Source organism: Limulus polyphemus, unplaced genomic scaffold, assembly GCF_000517525.1.
Source record: "Limulus polyphemus unplaced genomic scaffold, Limulus_polyphemus-2.1.2 Scaffold1542, whole genome shotgun sequence".
Taxonomy (NCBI): domain Eukaryota; kingdom Metazoa; phylum Arthropoda; class Merostomata; order Xiphosura; family Limulidae; genus Limulus; species Limulus polyphemus.
This window is the reverse complement of record NW_013667152.1, coordinates 52,647-72,627: the sequence shown is the minus strand read 5'-3', so window position 1 is coordinate 72,627 and position 19,981 is coordinate 52,647. Positions and strand designations below refer to the sequence as shown.

Here is a 19,981-nt window from a genome sequence, read left to right as displayed (position 1 = left end):
GGGGGGGCATTTGACTTTGTATATTTCAACGTTGTCTTTATATATAATTTTGAAATTTAACTTAATAAATTGGAATTTATTTTGGAATTTTATTAATATTAGTTACTTTTTTCATTCATGAAATTGGCAGGGCAAGTATTTTATTAGGCGTACAAAATATGTTTGAAAGCAAATATCTATAGTGCCTGTACGCATAATTACAGCGATTCCTATTTAGTCTATTTTTATCTCCTAAACATCACTAACATTGAATAGCGTTATTTAATATTTGTTCATACTTTAGATTTTTAACAAGTTTGTAACTAAAATGTAACATCTAATATAATGACATCACCGTAGTAATGTTGGTAATATTTCCAGGATCTGTCTAAAAGGAAATGACTCACACCCACAAGTAGGACGATCTTTAAGGTCCATTGAGCAGAGCGTAATGGTAGCGATCAGGTTGCGTACAATGGCATCAAACCAGATTGGTCTTTCACACGGTTCCAGAAATATATTCGCTCGATAACCATACTTGTAGTCAGCCCATCACTCAACGAATCGCTGTACATTTCTACAGCTAATCAATAGAAACTTTTAGTGATGATTATTTTTATAGATCATAAAAAGTAAAACAAATTATTTTATATGTTAATGATCCAGATTGATAAATATAAAAAAAATAAAAGCCAAATCGTTGAAGTTTGTTATTTATTAAAATTCCTAGTTTTAATTACAGAGCAATAGCATATAATTAGTTCCAAGATGGGTAAATACTAAAACCCACGTTGGACAGAGTACAAGTAGCCCATCGTGTAGCTTTGTATTAAGAGAACAACAATAACAACAAGTATAAAATGCTAATATTCGCTAACACATTCCTGAAAATATGTCCCTCGTCCTGATGCTTTTGAAGATACTTAAACATGAATGTGTACAATCTCTCCTTATTGAATACTTATAAATAATATAAATAAATATGAGGAACACTAGTAACCAACATCAAGGTAGTCCTAATAATTTAATTCATCAATATGAAGTAAAAGCTGGAGCTACGAATAAAGAGGAAAATATCAGCTTATTAATATATAACAAAAATAAATGTTGAATATTCAATGCATAAATTTAACAAGAAGTTTCTCTTTCACTCCTATAAACTAGTCTAATTTTTGACTTGATATATATATATATATTTCAAATACAGTTACAGCTGATAATAATATATACCTTATCTATGTTTTAATAGAAGTTCGGGCATTTTTATTTTTTGTGTTTTTTTATCGTCATTAGTTTTGAGTGTACCACGAAAATTTTTGGTGCTAACTCTAGACAGTTTCAAAATAAATATCTGTCTCATAAATTGTCACAGATGTCTCCCTTTTCTAAGCTTAGGCAATATGAGTGGCTTAATGAGTTTTATTTGCTGAAGAGACTTATTAGGAAGAACTGGATTTAAAACAGGCATGTTACGCTAAGGTTACGTTTTTCAAGATAATTTATTTATGAGAACACAGTATTTCAAGCCAACAGCTAGTGTTTCTGTGTTCTCTAGGTAAGGGTTAATATTTATTTATTGTTACTTTAACTAACAGTATTGGTCATACTATTTATTATGTAGAATGACATTACTTTCTAATTTAGATTAATTTTAGTAGTATTCCTTTACTATAAAAATGTTTTACATTGTCTGCTTAATTCACGTATTTAGGACTAACCTATATCTCCTAAGCTGAACGGACTGACTTTGTGAGATATTATTAGGATTAAGACCGAAAATATCGTTAACAGCGAAGGTATCCAACTGATGAATCAATACAGTCTAATATTTATAAATCGAAACATAAAAATGATGTATTTAATTAGCTATATGACTGCCAGGCTGGTTTTTAGTTTCGGTCTAAATTCATAGCTTTCTCTGATCGGAAGTTACATTAATTAATAACAATGATCCTTTGACAACAGAATCTTGTTTATCTACAAGATAACAAATAAATTGTATAAAAACTAATTAATCTAGTTAATTAAGCACAATGCATAGCATAAACCAGCCCAGAACAGAACACTTTCGGGGACCTTACGGAAGTACATCTAGTATCAATACTCTAAGCAAAACAATGTTGAAAAATACATTTTGTACTATCATGAAAGTGTATAGAGACTGTCGAGATTCAAACATATTAAAATCTTGAGAATACAATGAATATTTCTACTCTTGAAATATATCTTTATGTTTGTTCCTTACTACTACATAACATAAATAGTAGAAAAACTAATTAATCTGACTAATTAAGCATAAACCAGATTTGATTCTAAAATACATACACGGGGGTCTAGCATGTTCTGGTCGTTAGTTTGCGACTTGAAATCTGCGTGTCGCAGAATAGAAAACTGTCACCGAAAGTGCTCGCTCTTTCAGACGTGAGGGCGTTATAATGTGATGGATAATGCCACTATTCTTTGGCAAAGAGTAGCCCAAGTGTTGACAGTAGATGATGTTAACTGGTACATAGCACTTTTGTAGTTTTGCGCAAAAAAACAACAACAAATAGTGAAACATGTGGAATTATGAAAATATTTGTTTATATTTTTCTGGTGTCAGAATCCTGCTTTTTTATGTTCTGGACTTTTTCATTATTATTTAGAAGTTCGTATACGTTGTTTGCAAAAGATAAGCCAAAATAGGCGTTCATAAAATTGTAAGGTGAATAACCTCATACGTTTTATTTTAGGTATCATTTTATGAATCATAAGTAACGTACACATATATAAATTTAAATACCAAAACGATAGCTTATTTAGTTAAAACATATGATAATTAATATGTGTTCCAAATCATTTTCAGTTGTTCATCAGTTAATATACATATTTGGTCTCAATTGATGTATACACATACGTTCTTCAAATACCAAGCTTGCGCTGAGTCTTCAACGGCATATGCGAGCGTGTAGATTGATCCATTTAAACGTTGCTGTGAATTTTTACACGTCAAATGAATTGTGTTTTCATAAACTCTTTCAGAGCTATGTTGCTTTGGATAACTTATTTTGGTGATGATTAATAGGATTGCCGCTAGCCCACGTGCTACTCGAGGTGTATTTTACAGACCTCGCGGTATAAACAGCGTTAGATCAATGAGGATGACTCCTCTTTAACGCTTAAAATTCTTTTCTGCAATGCAGCACTTCATATTTGGTCCCTGGCCTTAGGTGGTGAATCACTTATATTTTCCCGACAGGCTGCACCCTGGTGAGTGTGCAAATATTTCATGTAACTAGTGCACTGACAGTTTTATAACATGGCTGCTGAAATATAACCAGTAAATAGTATGTGTTATATATATATGTGTGTTTCTTTACTTCTGTGTCATGCTTTTGTTATGGAAACGCCACTGTGATTAAAAGATTATGGTATGCTATGTGGAATTAAGAATATTATGCTGTCATTATGTTTGCTCTTGAAAATTGGTATGAGTTGCTATGAACAAGTTGTACAAATCCCCATGTTATGTGCATATATATAGCAGTCGCTGTTTACCTACTATCATTACATTCAGCAAGAAATAAAAAATCGAAAAGTATGTTCATTAATTTTTCACTTCTATTCATTTTTGACAAAATTACACACTCTTTATGAACTATATATGTGACTGAGATTTTATTCGAGAACTATCATTGTTCAATACTTTACGAAAGATTAAATCAGCTAGTATTTCCTTGCTCTGCTACAAAAACTCACCCTATTAGCATGAAAGGAATTTAGGATAAATTATTATTTCTAAGTTCTCAATAGAATAAAACTTGATTTTTTAGAAATCAGTCTATTTTTGGTGACAAAGTTCATTAAAATGAGATTTTGTAGAATCTCGAAATGTCTACAGAAACATATCTTGATGAATGAAAGGGACTTGAAAAACTATAACTTTAATTAATTTCAATGATACTGAGTAAATCGAAGCTTTAGTGAAAATGTAAATAAAACAATTAGTTTAAAACATAGTATAGATTTGTAAATATTTAAAAAAAAACATATTGTTATAGTTAGATATTTTCTCTTGTGTAAGAGCTTTTAATGACGTAAAGTTAGCTGTGAATGTGTAAGAGCTTTTAATGACGTAAAGTTAGCTGTGAATGTGTAAGAGCTTTTAATGACGTAAAGTTAGCTGTGAATGTGTTAGAGCTTTTAATGACGTAAAGTTAGCTGTGAATGTGTAAGAGCTTTTAATGACGTAAAGTTAGCTGTGAATGCGTAAGAGCTTTTAATGACGTAAAGTTAGCTGTGAATGTGTAAGAGCTTTTAATGACGTAAAGTTAGCTGTGAAAGATTTGATACTAGACAATTTGAATACGAACTGTAAACAACTAAAATAATTTCATTTTGTAATTTCAATTTTAAGTATCATATGTTTGTTGTTAAATGTCTCACGATCACTTCAATTAAGAATGTCTACTCCTAATAATCTATTACTTTAGTGTGAATTAATGTTATTATATTTATTTCACTCTACAATGAAATTCAGTTAAGACTGTCTACTCCTAATAATCTGTTACTTTAGTGTGACTTAGTGTTATCATATTTATTTCACTCTACAATAAAATTCAGTTAAGATTATCTACACCTAATAATCTATTAGTTTAGTGTGAATAAGTGTTATTATATTTATTTCATTCTACAATAAAATTCAGTTAAGATTATCTACACCTAATAATCTATTAGTTTAGTGTGAATTACTGTTATTATGTTTATTTCATTCTACAATGAAATTCAATAACCTTAATAAAGGTACTTTCAACGCTTATTTAAAAGATATTCGCGCTATAATTTAAACAATAAACATTACATTGAATCTTTAAAGAAGGCAGAAAGAAGCATTGTCGATAATACTTAAGTATAATGCACAAGGGAGCAATAAATAAAAGACTATTGTGACGAACGAAATGTCCAGGATAACACATGTTGCATAAGCTTTATGGATTTGTGATAGAAATAGGTCCAGTAAATTATTTACCACAATGACGACATTGGTTTCATGGCATTCAGAATTACAGAAATAATCTTAATACATACAGTTCACGGTTACAATGGCATCATCACGTGCTATTATTTAAAATAAATTAATTTCTTACTTTTTAAAATTACTCTTTAATATTGCCTCCTCTTTTTTTTTTTTTTGAAGGATAACGAACACTGGATTAGCAAATATTGTCACCCAACAATAGATACCAAATTCTCGTATATCTTTCCTTTTTCTTTCCCCCGGTGGCTCAGCGGTAAGTTTAAAAGCTTATAAAGCTCCAAATTGGGTTTCTATACTCGTGGTGGGAACACAACAGATAACCTATTGCGTAGCTTTGTGCTTAACAACAAAGAAAAAGCTTTCCTTTCTCTATTTACCTGTCTCTCACTAGACCATTCTCATGAAAATCTGTTATCTCCTTCTTGTAGCTACAGGTAACAAGCCATTTTAACCTCAGTCTGCTTACCACCATTTAGCCGTCATTATATTCTTCCTTATGCATTTTGTTAAATTTTTTCAAAATTTAATTTAATATAATTAGAACAAAATGATTTGAAATTGGAACCTCATACTTAAAATTAATTATACTCCTAAATAGTTTCGTATTTATGGTTTCGGGTTTATGGTTACTACCCCAAGTGGTTTGGTTTTGAATTTCGCGCAAAGCTACACGATGGCTATCTACGCTAGCCGTTCCTAATTTAGCAGTGAAATACTAGAGAGAAGGCAGATAGTTATCACCACCCACCGCCAACTCTTGGGCTACTCTTTTATCAACAAATATTGGAAACGACCGTCACATTATAACGGCCACACGGTTGAAAGGGCAAACAAGTTTGACGGGACAGGGATTCAAACACGCGACCCTCAGATTGCGAATCAAGCACCCTAGTCACCTGGCCATGCCGAGCCACACATAAGTAAGCTAGCGAATTAAGATGATTTATTGCTTTATTTTTTTTAACAAAACTTTGTAAATATTAGAAGCCTGATTCTTAAAAAAAGTAATAGTAATTACATAAAATATCTTGCTTTAGAACTAGCGTGCAGACTAGCGAATCAACAATGATAAGTAAACAATGTTTGTAAATAAACGGGTGAACTATTAAATCAATAGGGATTAAAATAGAATACGTTACGTATATGAAGTACATTTTCATACTTGTATCTATCAGTATGTTTATAGATGTCTGTATTTTTCTATTCTATTATTTCCTGGAAAGGAAGCGGAAGACCGCCTTGGGGAGGGACCTGCTTTAACCACTCGTACCACTACACATTAATGTGTTGTCTGTCTGTCAGTTGGTAGACACTAAAATTACGTCACATAAGTGACGCTTAACGTTGCAGTCTGTACTGTCGTGAAGTCACTAAAACGTGCGCATGCCATGAATCACGAGAAGAATTATGTACGCTGTAGGCTACAACAGTGTTTCCCAAACGCCGTTCCGCTGACCGGTACCAGTCCTTGACTTACTTTCTACCGGTCCGCAACGTGTTTGGGTTCTTGAAAGCGCTGAAAGTTACGTTTCTTTCAATATTTGATGAACAAAAGTCGCCTAAGTCTACCTTTTCTTTTTTGTTTTCGAAATAAACTGGTTTTTGTTGTTGTTGCTTTTTTTTGTAAATATCGTATTATTTTACTTATGTCACTAACGGATATTTTATTTGGAATATCGATCCCCGAAAATGTTCTTGGAATTTTGCTGGTCCATGATTACCAAAAGTCTGGGAACGACTGGCCGTTACAACAAGCGAGAAATAAAAATATTTTTACTCTAAACTTGGGTTGGATTTACTCTTGAAACAGAACACTTTCGGGGACCCTGCGGAAGTACACCTAGTACCAATATTCTAAACATAACAATGTCGAAAAACACATTTTGTACCATTATGAAAGTATATAGAGACTGTATCGAGATTCAAACATATTAAAATATTCAGAATACACTCGAAATAAACCTTTGTATTTGTTCTTTTTAGGTCAATTTTTCTTGGACAAAATGGATTCTTTAATATTTCAACCAAGAAAATTGTATGACATTTAGATAGGGTCTTGAAATTCGATAAGATGTTATGCACTTGTGGTATCCTATATTCATTTCTGCAATGCTCGGCAATAGTATTATAGATACTGAGCTTTCGAATCTCACGTATGTGTTCAGATATTGTATCATGTGCGGGTCGGCATGATCCTCAAGCTGCTCTTTATTTCAAATAGCACTTTCTCCAGCCATCTGATTTATCATCCAAGATAACTTCAAATTTTCAGACAGTGAAATTAAGTACAAAAAAATAACAATTACAAATATAATGAAGAATAAACAAATGTAAGTTAAATAATCTCGGAACAATTAGAAATGTTCTATTTGATATTCGATGAAATAATACATTAATTTATTTTTGTCGTATGAAGCTAATGAGTATCTTAAATGGAACAATTAATTTATTTTTTTAATGTGTTCTTCTATTTAATGTTTACTGTGTTCCCTGACTGTTTGAGGTTACTTCGTTTGCCATTATCTAAGCGCAAAACAACGGTAAGATTACTGAATTACAACGTTAGAATCTAAGCTTAGATTCCCCGTGGTGAACAAAGCGCAGATGGCCTGTTATGTAACTTTGCGCTGAAACAAACAAAGAAACAGTAGATGTACATTGATTCGTTAGATCCATGTTTATATATAATGCTCAAGACCTTTCATTTGGATAAAATTCCAGAAGAAAGAAACAACAGCAACAAACATCATCATCAGGATTTAGTCTTTACCTGAAATATTCAAAACCTCTAGGCGCTAAAAGTATGTCGGGATTTGGGTCTTTCTGATTTGTTTTCAACATTAAAGCGTTTAGGTTGGGTATAACTTGGAAATAATCGACTTGTAGCTTCAGGAAATTTGGCTAATTTTGTTTATTATCCAACCTCTTAAAGTATCTTAATACGGTTTAGTCCTAAAATTTAATACATTGATTTAATAATCATGAAAACAGATAAAAAAAACGAATGAGTACATAGGTCATTAAGGTTGGAGGAATAGTGGTATTGTACATACTGAGATAATAATAAGTTTTATATTAGTTTTTAAAGTTTTCAATGCTGACTGAAGGATGGAAACGAAGAGCATATTTAAGAAAGACGACGACTTCAGAACAACTTACCGAAATAGTAGCTTTTCATATTCATTCAGCTCTTCGCCAATTCTTCAACAAATTAAGATATCGCGAAAAATAGTGTATACATATAACTCCAATAACAATTTTAACGAATTTAATTTTTCTTCTACACCTTTTGAGTTTCCTAAACGTATTCGTCCCAGAGCATGTTTTACTACCGGGAGCAGTAATGAGAAACGTATAGTTGATTTTGATAGGATTATGTTAAACACAATCTTTCAAGAAACGATTAGCTACCAATCAATGAATTAAAACAGAATGATAACATAATCGTGAAAGTGAGAGACAAGTCTAAAGGCTTTGTTTTAATGAATACATCGACTTACGTTGAAAAAAAAAGGTACATCTCGAGGATACGATTACTTTTGAAACACTAACCTTATTAAAGAACTGAAAAAAACAAAAAAAATGCTACAGACGTTTAAAGAGTTTTAATCGTAAAACCACTATATCCACTCGTCTCTTATACAATCTAAAACCATCTCATTTAAAACCCAAAGATCATAGATATGACACACCTCTAAGACCAATGGTCTCAATATGTTATTCTTCTTTAGCTTCTGTATCGTGGCTACTTGAAAAGCTAATCATCTTCTTTTGAATAAAATCTCTTCACACTTAAATAGTACCGATAACTTTGCTTTCCAGTGGCACAGCGGTATGTCTGCGGACTTTGCAACGCTAGAAACCGGGTTTCGATACCCGTGGTGAGCCGAGCTCAGATAGCCCTTTGTGTAGGTGTGTTTTTAACTACAAACAAACCGATAACTTTCTCAACAGATTTCGCAAAGATGGTTTACAGATTAGTTTGAACAATATTCTGTTTACTCTTTATTGTCATCTGTATGTACTCTTCTTGTTAGTAATTCCACCCCATCCCCCGTTTTAGTACTAATAACATCTTTATACAACTCAGTGAATTTTTTTTTCACATTTCTTCTAAATAACAGTTACTTTTGATTCAAATTCACTCTCTATAAGCTAACCAAATGTATCGATATGGCCAACAGTATTGATGTTATGTTGGACTTAATTTTTATGCATTTCCTTGAAACATTAGCTCTTGAAACTAATCTTCAACCAGGTTGGTGGTACAGATATATCATTACTATTTTCGGTATATAAAATTATAGATTCCATTTTCTTTACGAGTTCTTTCAATTCCTTTAATAATACGGATAATATCTAGTAGTCTGATAAAATAAAATAAAAAAAAACATTTACCTGAAGCTGTTTGTTATATAACAGTATACGAGAAGGTCAAAGTAAGCATGTCACGACCTTTTTTTTACGTAGTTACATTCAACATTTACTTAGATTTATTATCAGTGTATGTTAATATGCTTGATATCAAAATGTATTTTATAATTCAATTTTTTTTATTTTCTTAGTTTTAGTTTCTTAATTTCAAAGGGAAATAACTTCTCTATCTCTACTTCTCTATGCCATGTGACGTTTAGTAGATATTCAGCCACAGTTTCATTCTTTGATTTTTTTTCTACTCTGAGCAGCTAATGGAATTTGTAAACCTATTTATAGCTTAGATATAAAGTCTGTCAAATTATAATACTTTTTGGGACATTGTGTTCTAATGCCTCATATAGTTTTTGTGTAAAAAAATGCGTATTTCGTGTTTTGTTATGTATATTTTTATTAATTGTTATTTACTTACACATATCCTAAATTTAAAAATTAGAAACCTATTAAGTTAGGTAACAACAAAAAATAAATAAATAAAACGTTTCACGGAGACAGCTCGAGCTGTTGCATGATGTGACTGTAACGTGATCTATTGTTTTACATTAGGTTCTTCCGACGTGGTTAATAGCCTTTCACGTAATTAGATAGGTCTAAAGAGTAATTCAAAACAACAAAATTAAAATGAGGCAGATGAGAAAATGTTGGACACCTCATGCTGTTGGGGTAATCAGTTATAATTTGATTTCATATTTTTCAACTTTTCATTTCCTGTACATTGATGTTTGTTAGGATTTTTAAAAAATGAGAAAGAAAGTAAGCATAAAATATTATCGAAAAGTTTGATATTCATTTAGTAGACTTTAGAGGTTATGCAATTGAAATGTGAAAACTTTAAGATGAAAATAAGTATTTTTTATGCTTAGCGTAAAATCACTTTTCACTCAGACTGATTCAGTAAACGCTTTGTAAGTTCACGGAAACATCTTTTGTAAAAATAGTTTATTAAAAAGTCTGATGTTTTATGTACAACAAACTTGTAATGTTTACTAAAAGGTTGGTAAATGTCCTGAAAATATATTTGCTATATTCAGAGTTATAGCACATATAGTTTCATGGTTACACGGTGATTACAAGGTCGTTTAAAACTACCAAGCCCGTATGCATAGTATCTTAACACCATATAGTTTTCAAGAGAGCCAAAGTATGAAATTTCAAAGTAATTCGAAAGATAAAAACCTAGAATGCTAATATACTGAACTATGAACTACAAGAAAAGTGATTACCCAAAGTTAATTTCAAACAACAGACGTATATAACTTGCAACATTAAAAAGACATAAAGTTTTAAGTTACAAACGTACACAGACGTATATAACTTGCAACATTAAAAATATATAAAGTTTTAAGTTCTTATTTCAATTCATGGTCAAACACGTCCTTGTGATTAATGTGTTGAGCAGTGAATCGAATGATCATGAGATCGAGACGTGATGCCGCTGATCACGTGTCGAACTTTAGTCTGTGTGGGCGCATTATAAAAGTGCAGTCAATTTCGTTATTCGGGTCAAAGAGTTGTTTTCCTTTTGTTGAATGGTTCAAAATTAGGAAAGTCTACACGCGAACCCTAGAAGTCTTTGACTTGGCTATTTAGCCCACGTACGCTTAAGGTGATGATCACGTTGAAAACCCAGCTTAAGTTCTATTTAAGTCATATTCGTAAGAGTAACAGTCAAATTTTTCAATTCTATTAGAGTAGCTTGAAAGCTGGCACTGGATGCTGTTGATTAGCTGTCTTCCTTCTATTCTATTAGTTAAAGATTATGGACGGTTAGGACAGATAACCACTGTGTAATTTTGAGAGAATATTGGAAACAAAAGTGTTAAAATCATAAAATTAAAAAAAATATATATATTCTATAGATCCCAGTAACATCGAAACTGGAATATATATATAGATTTAGTAAATGTCGAACTATTGTTTCTCTGAGTTTTCTTTCTAGTTTTCGGATTAGAAAGTACTTTTTTTTTCTTTGAAATGGAAGTGATAGCCAGCTACAGAATTTTAATTTTAAGAAATTAATTAGAGTAAGGTTTGTTTGTTACGAATTTCGCGCAAAATTACACGAGGGCTATCTGCGCTAGCCGTCTCTAATTTAGCAGTGTAAGACCAGAGGGTAGATAGCTAGTCATCACCACCCACCGCCAACTCTTGGGCTACTTTTTTACCAACGAATAGTGAGATTTACCGTCACATTATAACGCCCCACAGCTGAAAGGGCGAGCATGTTTGGTGGGACGGGGATTCAAACCCGCAGATTGCGAGTCGAGCGCCCTAACCACTTGGGCCGTGTTAAGTATGTACATATCCTTCTAGGGCTTAAATTTTTATATTTATTTTTTGAAATTTCGAAGGTGTTCCTGGCATATTTTTAAGGGTTCTTCTTCTTCTTCTTTTACCCTGACATATTTTCTTTGTTTAGGTTTTAGGAAATTCTGAAAGATTTCCTTTTAGTTTTTTTTAACCATGTGGAGGAGATCAAAATTATCCCTAATTTTGTAAGCAGTGTTCACTGTTCTGTAGATTTTATTAGTCACCCATGCAAAGTCCGGCAAATAATTAGGGAAACATATTGTGAAGAAGGGACATTTTCATAGTAGATGTACATGTCTCGCCATTTCCATAAATATTTCCAGTAATGTATGTTATAGTCAAAGTAATTTCTCTTTCTTGTTAGTCTTGTAATAATTTGGTTGGAAACGAATTTAGTCTTTATTTTTTCTTATTTTAGAAATCTCGCAAACTTTTGATGAAATCTATTGAACATCCATTATCATTAAATATAATTTTGCAACCTAATTTAACATCAATAATTGCCTTATATTAACAGTAAAAAAAAAACAACAACAAAAGCGACGTTTTTTTGTGCTTTATCTTTCATTGTGACAAAAAAATATCGGTTTGCATTTTACTCTTAATAAACAATAGCACAATGTGCCTAAAAAGAAATTAGAATAGCTATCACTTTTTTTTTCTAATTTCATATGCATTTAATTTCTACAAGATTGTTCTCCACTTTTGATGATGAAAAGGGTGTTATTTTGTGCAGTGAGGAAGGTGTCTAGAAACCATATTTTTGATCGTTTAAAATGCTCTACAGTAAATTTAATACTTTCGTATTCTGTGTTCAGTAGGTCGCCAACTTTTATAAGGCTGCCAAAACCGTGGTAAAATATACCGAAAATTACATCACTAAAACAGTACCTTCCATCAACATTCTGTCTTGCTCGTTCAAACCATTAATATGTGACATTGATCTCGAAAACATTCACGAAAAAAGAAAAGAAAAAGAGAGACAGTAAAGACCACTGATATTCTGTTTAACTTTCATGAAAACATCCATGTAAAAATGAGACAGCAAAGACCACTGATATTCTGTTTAACTTTCATGAAAACATCCATGTAAAAATCAGACAGCAAAGACCACTGATATTCTGTTTAAATTTATGAAAACATCCATATAAAAAAGAGACAGTAAAGACGACTGATATCCTGTTTAACTTTCAAGAAAACATCCATGTTAAAAATAAGACTGCAAAGACCACTGATGTTCTGTTTAACTTTCATGAAAACGTCCATGTTAAAAAAGAGATAGCAAATACCACTGATATTCTATTTCCCATAGGTATAACTTTCATCTGTAGTTATATCTGTTCTCCAAATTAGAAATAGTAATTTGTATCTTAGTGCTGTGTGAAGTAGATCAGAAGAAAGGTCTGAGAACGTAGCAGTATCAATGTTAGCTATGATCAATTTAATTACGGTATTAATCTCTTCTTTCGAAAGGATCGAAAAGTTAAGTAATAAGACATCGAAGGGGACATATACATTATCGTTATTAATAACAATTCGTTGGCTATTTCATTGAACGTTTTCGGTGCTGTTCAGATAAGGAGGCTTCGAAGATTATTAAAGAGTGAATTCGCCTGAAAATGAGTCAAGTTAATCATTCAGTGGCGGTACTGAAAGAAGAAAACATATGTTTGAGCAGAAAGTCTCATTTATTTCCTACAGAAATTCCACTATTAATCAGTTTCAAGTTACATAATAGCTGAGGTCGGAAGCTACTGATTTTATAAAAACGCCCAAAACATGGTTGACTTTAAGCTTTTTTTTTATACGTGAATGTGTTTTATATATGTTGTGCAGCCTCAAAGATGTTCGCTGAATTTGTGGAGAGAGCCAAAGTTGTAACTTTTCTTATGTCCTACAGAGCTTGAACGCATTATATTACAACTGTCTTGAAGCCTCACTACGTCGATACAGTCCATGTCACCACGTCCGGTCTTGCACTATCTGATAGTCATGGATCTTGACAATAGCTCTGCAGCGTAGATTCCAAAACAAAAGGCTCTATTGTAAAGAAGTCATGTTCAAAGCACACTAATACTCCCTGAAAGCTTTCCATTAATCATCTTGTCTAGAAGGACGACGATTTTCCAACGCCTGTTTCAACGGCCCGATTGCACAGTAATCCATAGGTGCTGCGTCTAGCGATCTGTTTGTTTGTAATTAAGCACAAAGGTACACAATGGACTATCTGTGCTCTGCCCACCACGGGTATCGAAACCTGGTTTTTAGCGTTGTAAGTCCGCAGACATACCGCTGTACCACTGGGGGGCTCTAGCGATTTGACGGGTATTTCTTTGTGTGGAATAGTTTCGTTCTACAGCTGCTTGAGATATGCAGCGGTTTAACGGATATACCTTAGAAGTAAATTGTTTATACGTTACTTGTATCGCTTTTCCAAACGGAGATCCTTCTTTATTATATTTCGTACTGGTGCCTGGAATAGATGGGCTGCTTTTGCCACTGGCCTGTATGTTCATGAATATTCACCGGTTACAAGACACTGCACTTTGCTTGCAACAACTGGATTGGGACTTATTGCAGGTCTCTTTCTGGATTGTACTGGTACCCCAAACTTCTATATATATTTTTTTGTTTTCCAACACTATTAAATACAAAGGATATTGCCATCGTGGAATTTCTAGATCCCCGATCTGAGCACATCTTTATGATCTGAGTGTATGGATATTTTGCGTCGAAAAGGAATGTTACTTATACTTCCCAAAAGCGATACATTTTCGGTGGTATCACGCAACCTACGAACGCCAAACAATGCTCAAATGTAATTTTGTTACATTTCGTTCCACTGTGACTTTATATCAACTGTGGCTGTCACATGTCTTGCTATATTTCATATTCAAAATCATTTAAATATAACGTATCCAACCTTCTTTATATCTTTAATAGCCCTATTAAGTTCTGCATTTTTTATTGAATGTATTTTTTGGGTACCTTACGGTTATTTTATTTTATTAACATTCAGAAGTATTTTGACAATTATGTAAATCTGAAACAGATTAGGAAACAAAATGTGGGATAAAAGCTAGTTGCTAATTGATACGTAGACCATGCTAACGACTGATATCTGATCGCCACAACCTATAAACAGTAACAGGTTTGTTTGTAGGTGCGAAAATGAACTGAAGGAAATTGTTATCGATGGTGATAGTTAGAAATTAATATAAATTTCGCTTCAATCAGCTGCTCAGCAATGATTAGTTTATTTAAGCTATCTTATTAAATTTATATAAGAATCCAGGCGAGTATGAATCATACTTCCCCACTTACACTGGTAGAAATATTCGTTTGATGACATATTATACAATCGCTCTAACTAGGTAGGTAGTTTTGAACATGTTGATTACAATACAGGTTATAGTGATTTTTTTAGGTGATTATTTTAAAGAATATTATCCCTATTTTATATTTCTATAATAATGAATACACGTGAACAAATCATACTTTAAATTTCGTAATCTTCAAGCAAACTTATGAATTCGACCTCAGTATATATGATTTTAATCGTTTAAATCACAATATCGCCAAAAGTTTTTTAATTGAGTTCATGTTGTAAGAAACTCATGGTGAATGTGCAAATTGCGAATATATTAACAATACAGATCTCCAAGTTGCTAGTTTTTATGTGCATTTGAGTTTTATCTAATAAATTCAGTTTAATAAAGTTTTATCTTATTTTATCACTCTATCACTGCCATGGTTCTTTGAAGCTTTGCACCTCTATTAAAAAAGGGGTATTTTCCTTTCGGTTACCGATTTCAAGCTTCAAATAAGAATAAAAATATTAAAGCACATTGTATTTCTTATTGTTTGTTTGAAAGTAAACGTGACATTAAGAAAGTGCAATAGTTAACACACTTAGTTTATAGGCAATTCTACAATAATTTAAAGAATATCAGCTCAAATTCAAACGGCTATCGCAGTTAGTTCTTATTTGTTTGTTTTTGAATTTCGCGCAAAGCTACACGAGGGCTATCTGCGCTAGCCGTCCCTAATTTAGCACTGTAAGATTAGAGGGAAGGCAGCAACTCATCACCACCCACCGCCAACTCTTGGGCTACTCTTTTACCAATGAATAGTGGGATTGACAGTAACATTATAACGCCCCCACGGCTGAAAGGACGAGCATGTTTGGTGGGACGGGGATTCGGATCCGGGACTCGCAGATTGCGAGTCGAGCACCCTATCCACCTGACCATGCTGGGCCTGTCAGTTCTTGTAGCTTTGTGTGAAAATCAAAAATAGGCAAACAAAAAATATATTTTGACTTGGATTTGAGTTGTCAGTTCATTATTCTGATTATAGGCAATTCTACCATCATTTAAAGAGCAATTTGAAAGTGCGATGTTACTGACCGTATATGAATAAAGCATGTATAAATAAAATTTAATATATGTAATTTAAATCTTCGTATTATTTCAGAATTACTAAATAAAAAATAAATTATGATCATTTATATCATTTTATATTTATGTTTAAAACTTGTATCTTACTCGGAGCTGTCAGGTTTATTAATCTATGAATTATTAATTAACTTACAGGATCCTTTATTCTCATTGCTTCCCTCCAGTGGTTCAGCGGCAAGTCTGAGAGTTGACAGCGCTAAAAAAAAAAAAACGGGTTTAGATGCTTGTGGTGGGCACGACACATATAGCCCATTGTGTAACTTTGCGCTAAACAACAAAAAAACACTGCCTCATTTTTTATTTCAGTTAAAAGTTTTGAGTAAGTAATTTACTAACTTGTAAGTTCAGCATTTATAAAGACTTTAAATGTAATATGAACTTAGTAATTTTCATAGTAATTACTTCTCCGTTTCCGTACATATTTCTTAATGATATATACAACTGATCTAGGGAATCACGTATTTAAAAAAAAACTGGTAATTTGAAATATATATCTTTAAAATATATGCATATTATTTGTGTAAGAAAGTGCCTGTTGTGCAGAGTTTCTTTACATGCTTAGGATAATAATATATACATATTATTTGTGTAAGAAAGTGCCTGTTGTGCAGAGTTTCTTTACATGTTTAGGATAATAATATATACATATTATTTGTGTAAGAAAGTGCCTGTTGTGCAGAGTTTCTTTACATGTTTAGGATAATAAAAGCTACTTATGAGTATAAGAAAATCAAGTAGATTGGATTATGTTGGTAGCGATTCATCACATGCTACAAACTAACTTTTTAATTGAGTGAAATTACAGAATTATATTAATTACAAATTTCTAATTCACATTTATATAAAGAGCAAAACAATGCTTAACAAGATTATTCACAATTTTCGCGGGAATATTTCTTAGCAGAAACTCAACCTCCCTGAAAAAATTTCATTTTGGCATTGTTTTCCTTGTCAACTAAAGTGATCATAAAATACGTTTCGATTTAATGACTATTTGTTCTAAATCACTACAAAATTAGATTGAAAGCGGTGTTTGCAGGGCTTTTTAAAGGCGAAATGGACAGCCTCAGTACGTTATGTGGCGACTTTCTTCCTTTGCCATATTTCTATTTTTGAAGCAGTTTTTGTGTAGGTTATATATTAGTAAAGGTAATATGTGTTTTCAACGTCTATGTAAGTCGTTTCTGCTATTTGATTGTCCAGAAAAAATATTTTCGGGTTTATGTGGTTAATTTCTCATTTTCATTTTTATTTCATGAAATGTCCAATGTTGAAACTTTTTCTCTAATAAAGGGTTTCTCTAGCTTTCATTGCAAAAAACAAAACAAAAACCATTTAGATAAAAAAAAAAAACAGAACAAAAAAATAATATTTGTCATGTGTAGAATAATCTTCTAAAAACTAGCTGAGACTTGCCTCTTAACTCTTGGATGCCCTCATCTATTTCTTTGTTTGTTTTAATATAAATATGAAATAGTTACGTTAATAACCCCGCAACATTTATTAATGTCTAAACTAGCTGAGACTTGCCTCTTAACTCTTGGATGCCCTCATCTATTTCTTTGTTTGTTTTAATATAAATATGAAATATTTACGTTAATAACCCGGCAACATTTATTAATGTCTATGTAATCTTTGCTACTAAAAATATCTTCTAAAACAAAACTTTTGCTCAACGATTCTTTGTACAAGTCCCCTGGTGGGTCAGCGGTAAGTCTTAGGATTACCACGCTAAAATCAAGTGTTCGATTCCCCTCGGTGGACACAAAAGGCAGATGTAAATATACTTTAGGAGGAAGAGGTTGACGCTGAACCTGACCCTCCCAGGTCTAAAACATGGACCGATGAAGAAGAGAAAAAATATACTTTAGTAAACGTTTTGTACAACAACATACTAAAAGCTTATCAAAGTTTTTGAAAAGGTTTAAAGATAGGTCGTAGAATAATATTATACGTTTATTTACTGATAGTATTAAGTACGGTAAAGTTTGGCCCTAACTAAACTAAAGCAAAAAATGTATACAAGTTAGAGTGATAATTTTTCTCTTTGTCGAATACAGGCTGTACCTAATAAAGGCTTACCTAATGTTAGGCCTAAGGGAAGTGGACTTATAGATTTCGGTGTTTGTGATTAGAATTATTTTGTATTATTCTAGAAATCCTGTATTTAATAAAATGCTGTTGCAATAAAAATACGAATTTGTCTGTAAATATTTTGCGGGTCTGTGCTAGTATTGAAATATTTCGATGTTACCACTTCAGCCCAAGGTAAAATTTGAGCTATGCCAGAATCACAATTTTACAGGTAAATGTTTTAGTGTTATATGTATCAGGTTTCTATGCTTTAGAGCACTTCATCTATGTAAAATGTAGTTTATATACATATATATTGAGTTCAAATTATATTCTCAATCAAAAAGGCACTTATCTACGTTAACTACGTTACGGAAACACTAATACAATATATTCAAATATAATAATTTCCACCATAAACTGTATATATTTTGCTCAGTTAACTTTAATTACTTAGACACTCAAAAAATAACGGATCAACTATCATTATATTTCAGAAGTCAAGAGTGATGATAACATAATCTCCCCTCACGTTCTTTGAGATATGTGCTTAATAAGTTGATAGCCAAAGTGCAACTTCCGTGTTTTAGAATTTGATAACATAATCTCCCCTCACGTTCTTAATAAGTTGATAGCCAAAGTGCAACTTCCGTGTTTTAGAATTTGATAACATAAAGAACTGCTTAAATATGCTTAGTTGATTGAGCAGTACATGAAAAATTAATTTTAAAGTCAATCTACAAGTTTGTTTTCAAGAAACACACACAAATCACATTTAACGAAATAATAATATATATATATATATATATATATTTAGTCCGAAGGTTAATATATTTTATTGATTAATATAGAAATTTATAAAAAACAAAACAAGAGGGGCAATAAAAAAAGACAACCTATGAACAGGGTTTTAAATACTGAAAAAGCTATACGCTATTTTCTCATATTTACATAAATATTGTAAAGGCTAACACTTACATGAAAGTTTTTTTTGTAGTTAAGCACAGAGCTACACAATGGGCTATCTGCGCTCTGCCCACCACGGGTATCGAAACCCGCTTTCTAGCGTTTTAAGTCCACAGACATACCGCTGTGCCACTGGGGGGTAAGACTTACGTGAAGGCTAGGAGCTGTAATAATTAACTAAAAATTAAAGTATGAAGAAAAACAGTAACAAATATTCGTATATTGTGATACAACAGTTTGTGATTAATTATTGATACTTTTGATCACCATTTCAGTAATATCTGCAAATTTGACAGCAGTCGAAGATCGTTCAGTTTATCTACCCTGTAATGTTACTTTCCCAGCTGAAAATGATGCGATCTCTTTAGTGCTTTGGTTCCGGGGAGATTCTGGTGTTCCAATCTACAGTCTAGATGCTCGCAATGGTTCGATATACAAAGCCTTTCATTTCACAGACGATATTCTCGGAACACGTGCTTACTTCGACTTGACCTCAAAACCACCACTACTAAAGATAGCACCGGTCAGAAAACAGGACGAAGGAGAGTATGAGTGTCGAGTGGATTACCGACGAGCACGTACAGAGAAGTGGAGAGGCCACTTAAGTGTCATTGGTAATCCTTTTTTTTTTGTTTTTATTTTTACTTATAGGTTGGTAACGTAAGTTGGTAGGAGAAACTTAAACTTTACTTTCCTTAGGGTTAGGGTTAGTAAAGTTAAGGTTACGTACTTACGTTCCGTT

General features: G+C 32.4%; 1 protein-coding gene across 2 annotated transcripts in view; it reads left to right on the top strand.

Annotated features, from left to right (window-relative positions):
- LOC106464018 (hemicentin-1-like) overlaps nucleotides 1-19,981 on the top strand; it is a 164,940-nt gene that overhangs the window by 95,993 nt on the left and 48,966 nt on the right. For both annotated transcript variants that reach the window (XM_022391668.1, XM_022391669.1), the window contains one exon: nucleotides 19,515-19,853. In XM_022391668.1, the coding sequence (XP_022247376.1) occupies nucleotides 19,515-19,853 (339 nt within the window). The remainder of the gene's footprint in view (nucleotides 1-19,514; nucleotides 19,854-19,981) is intronic.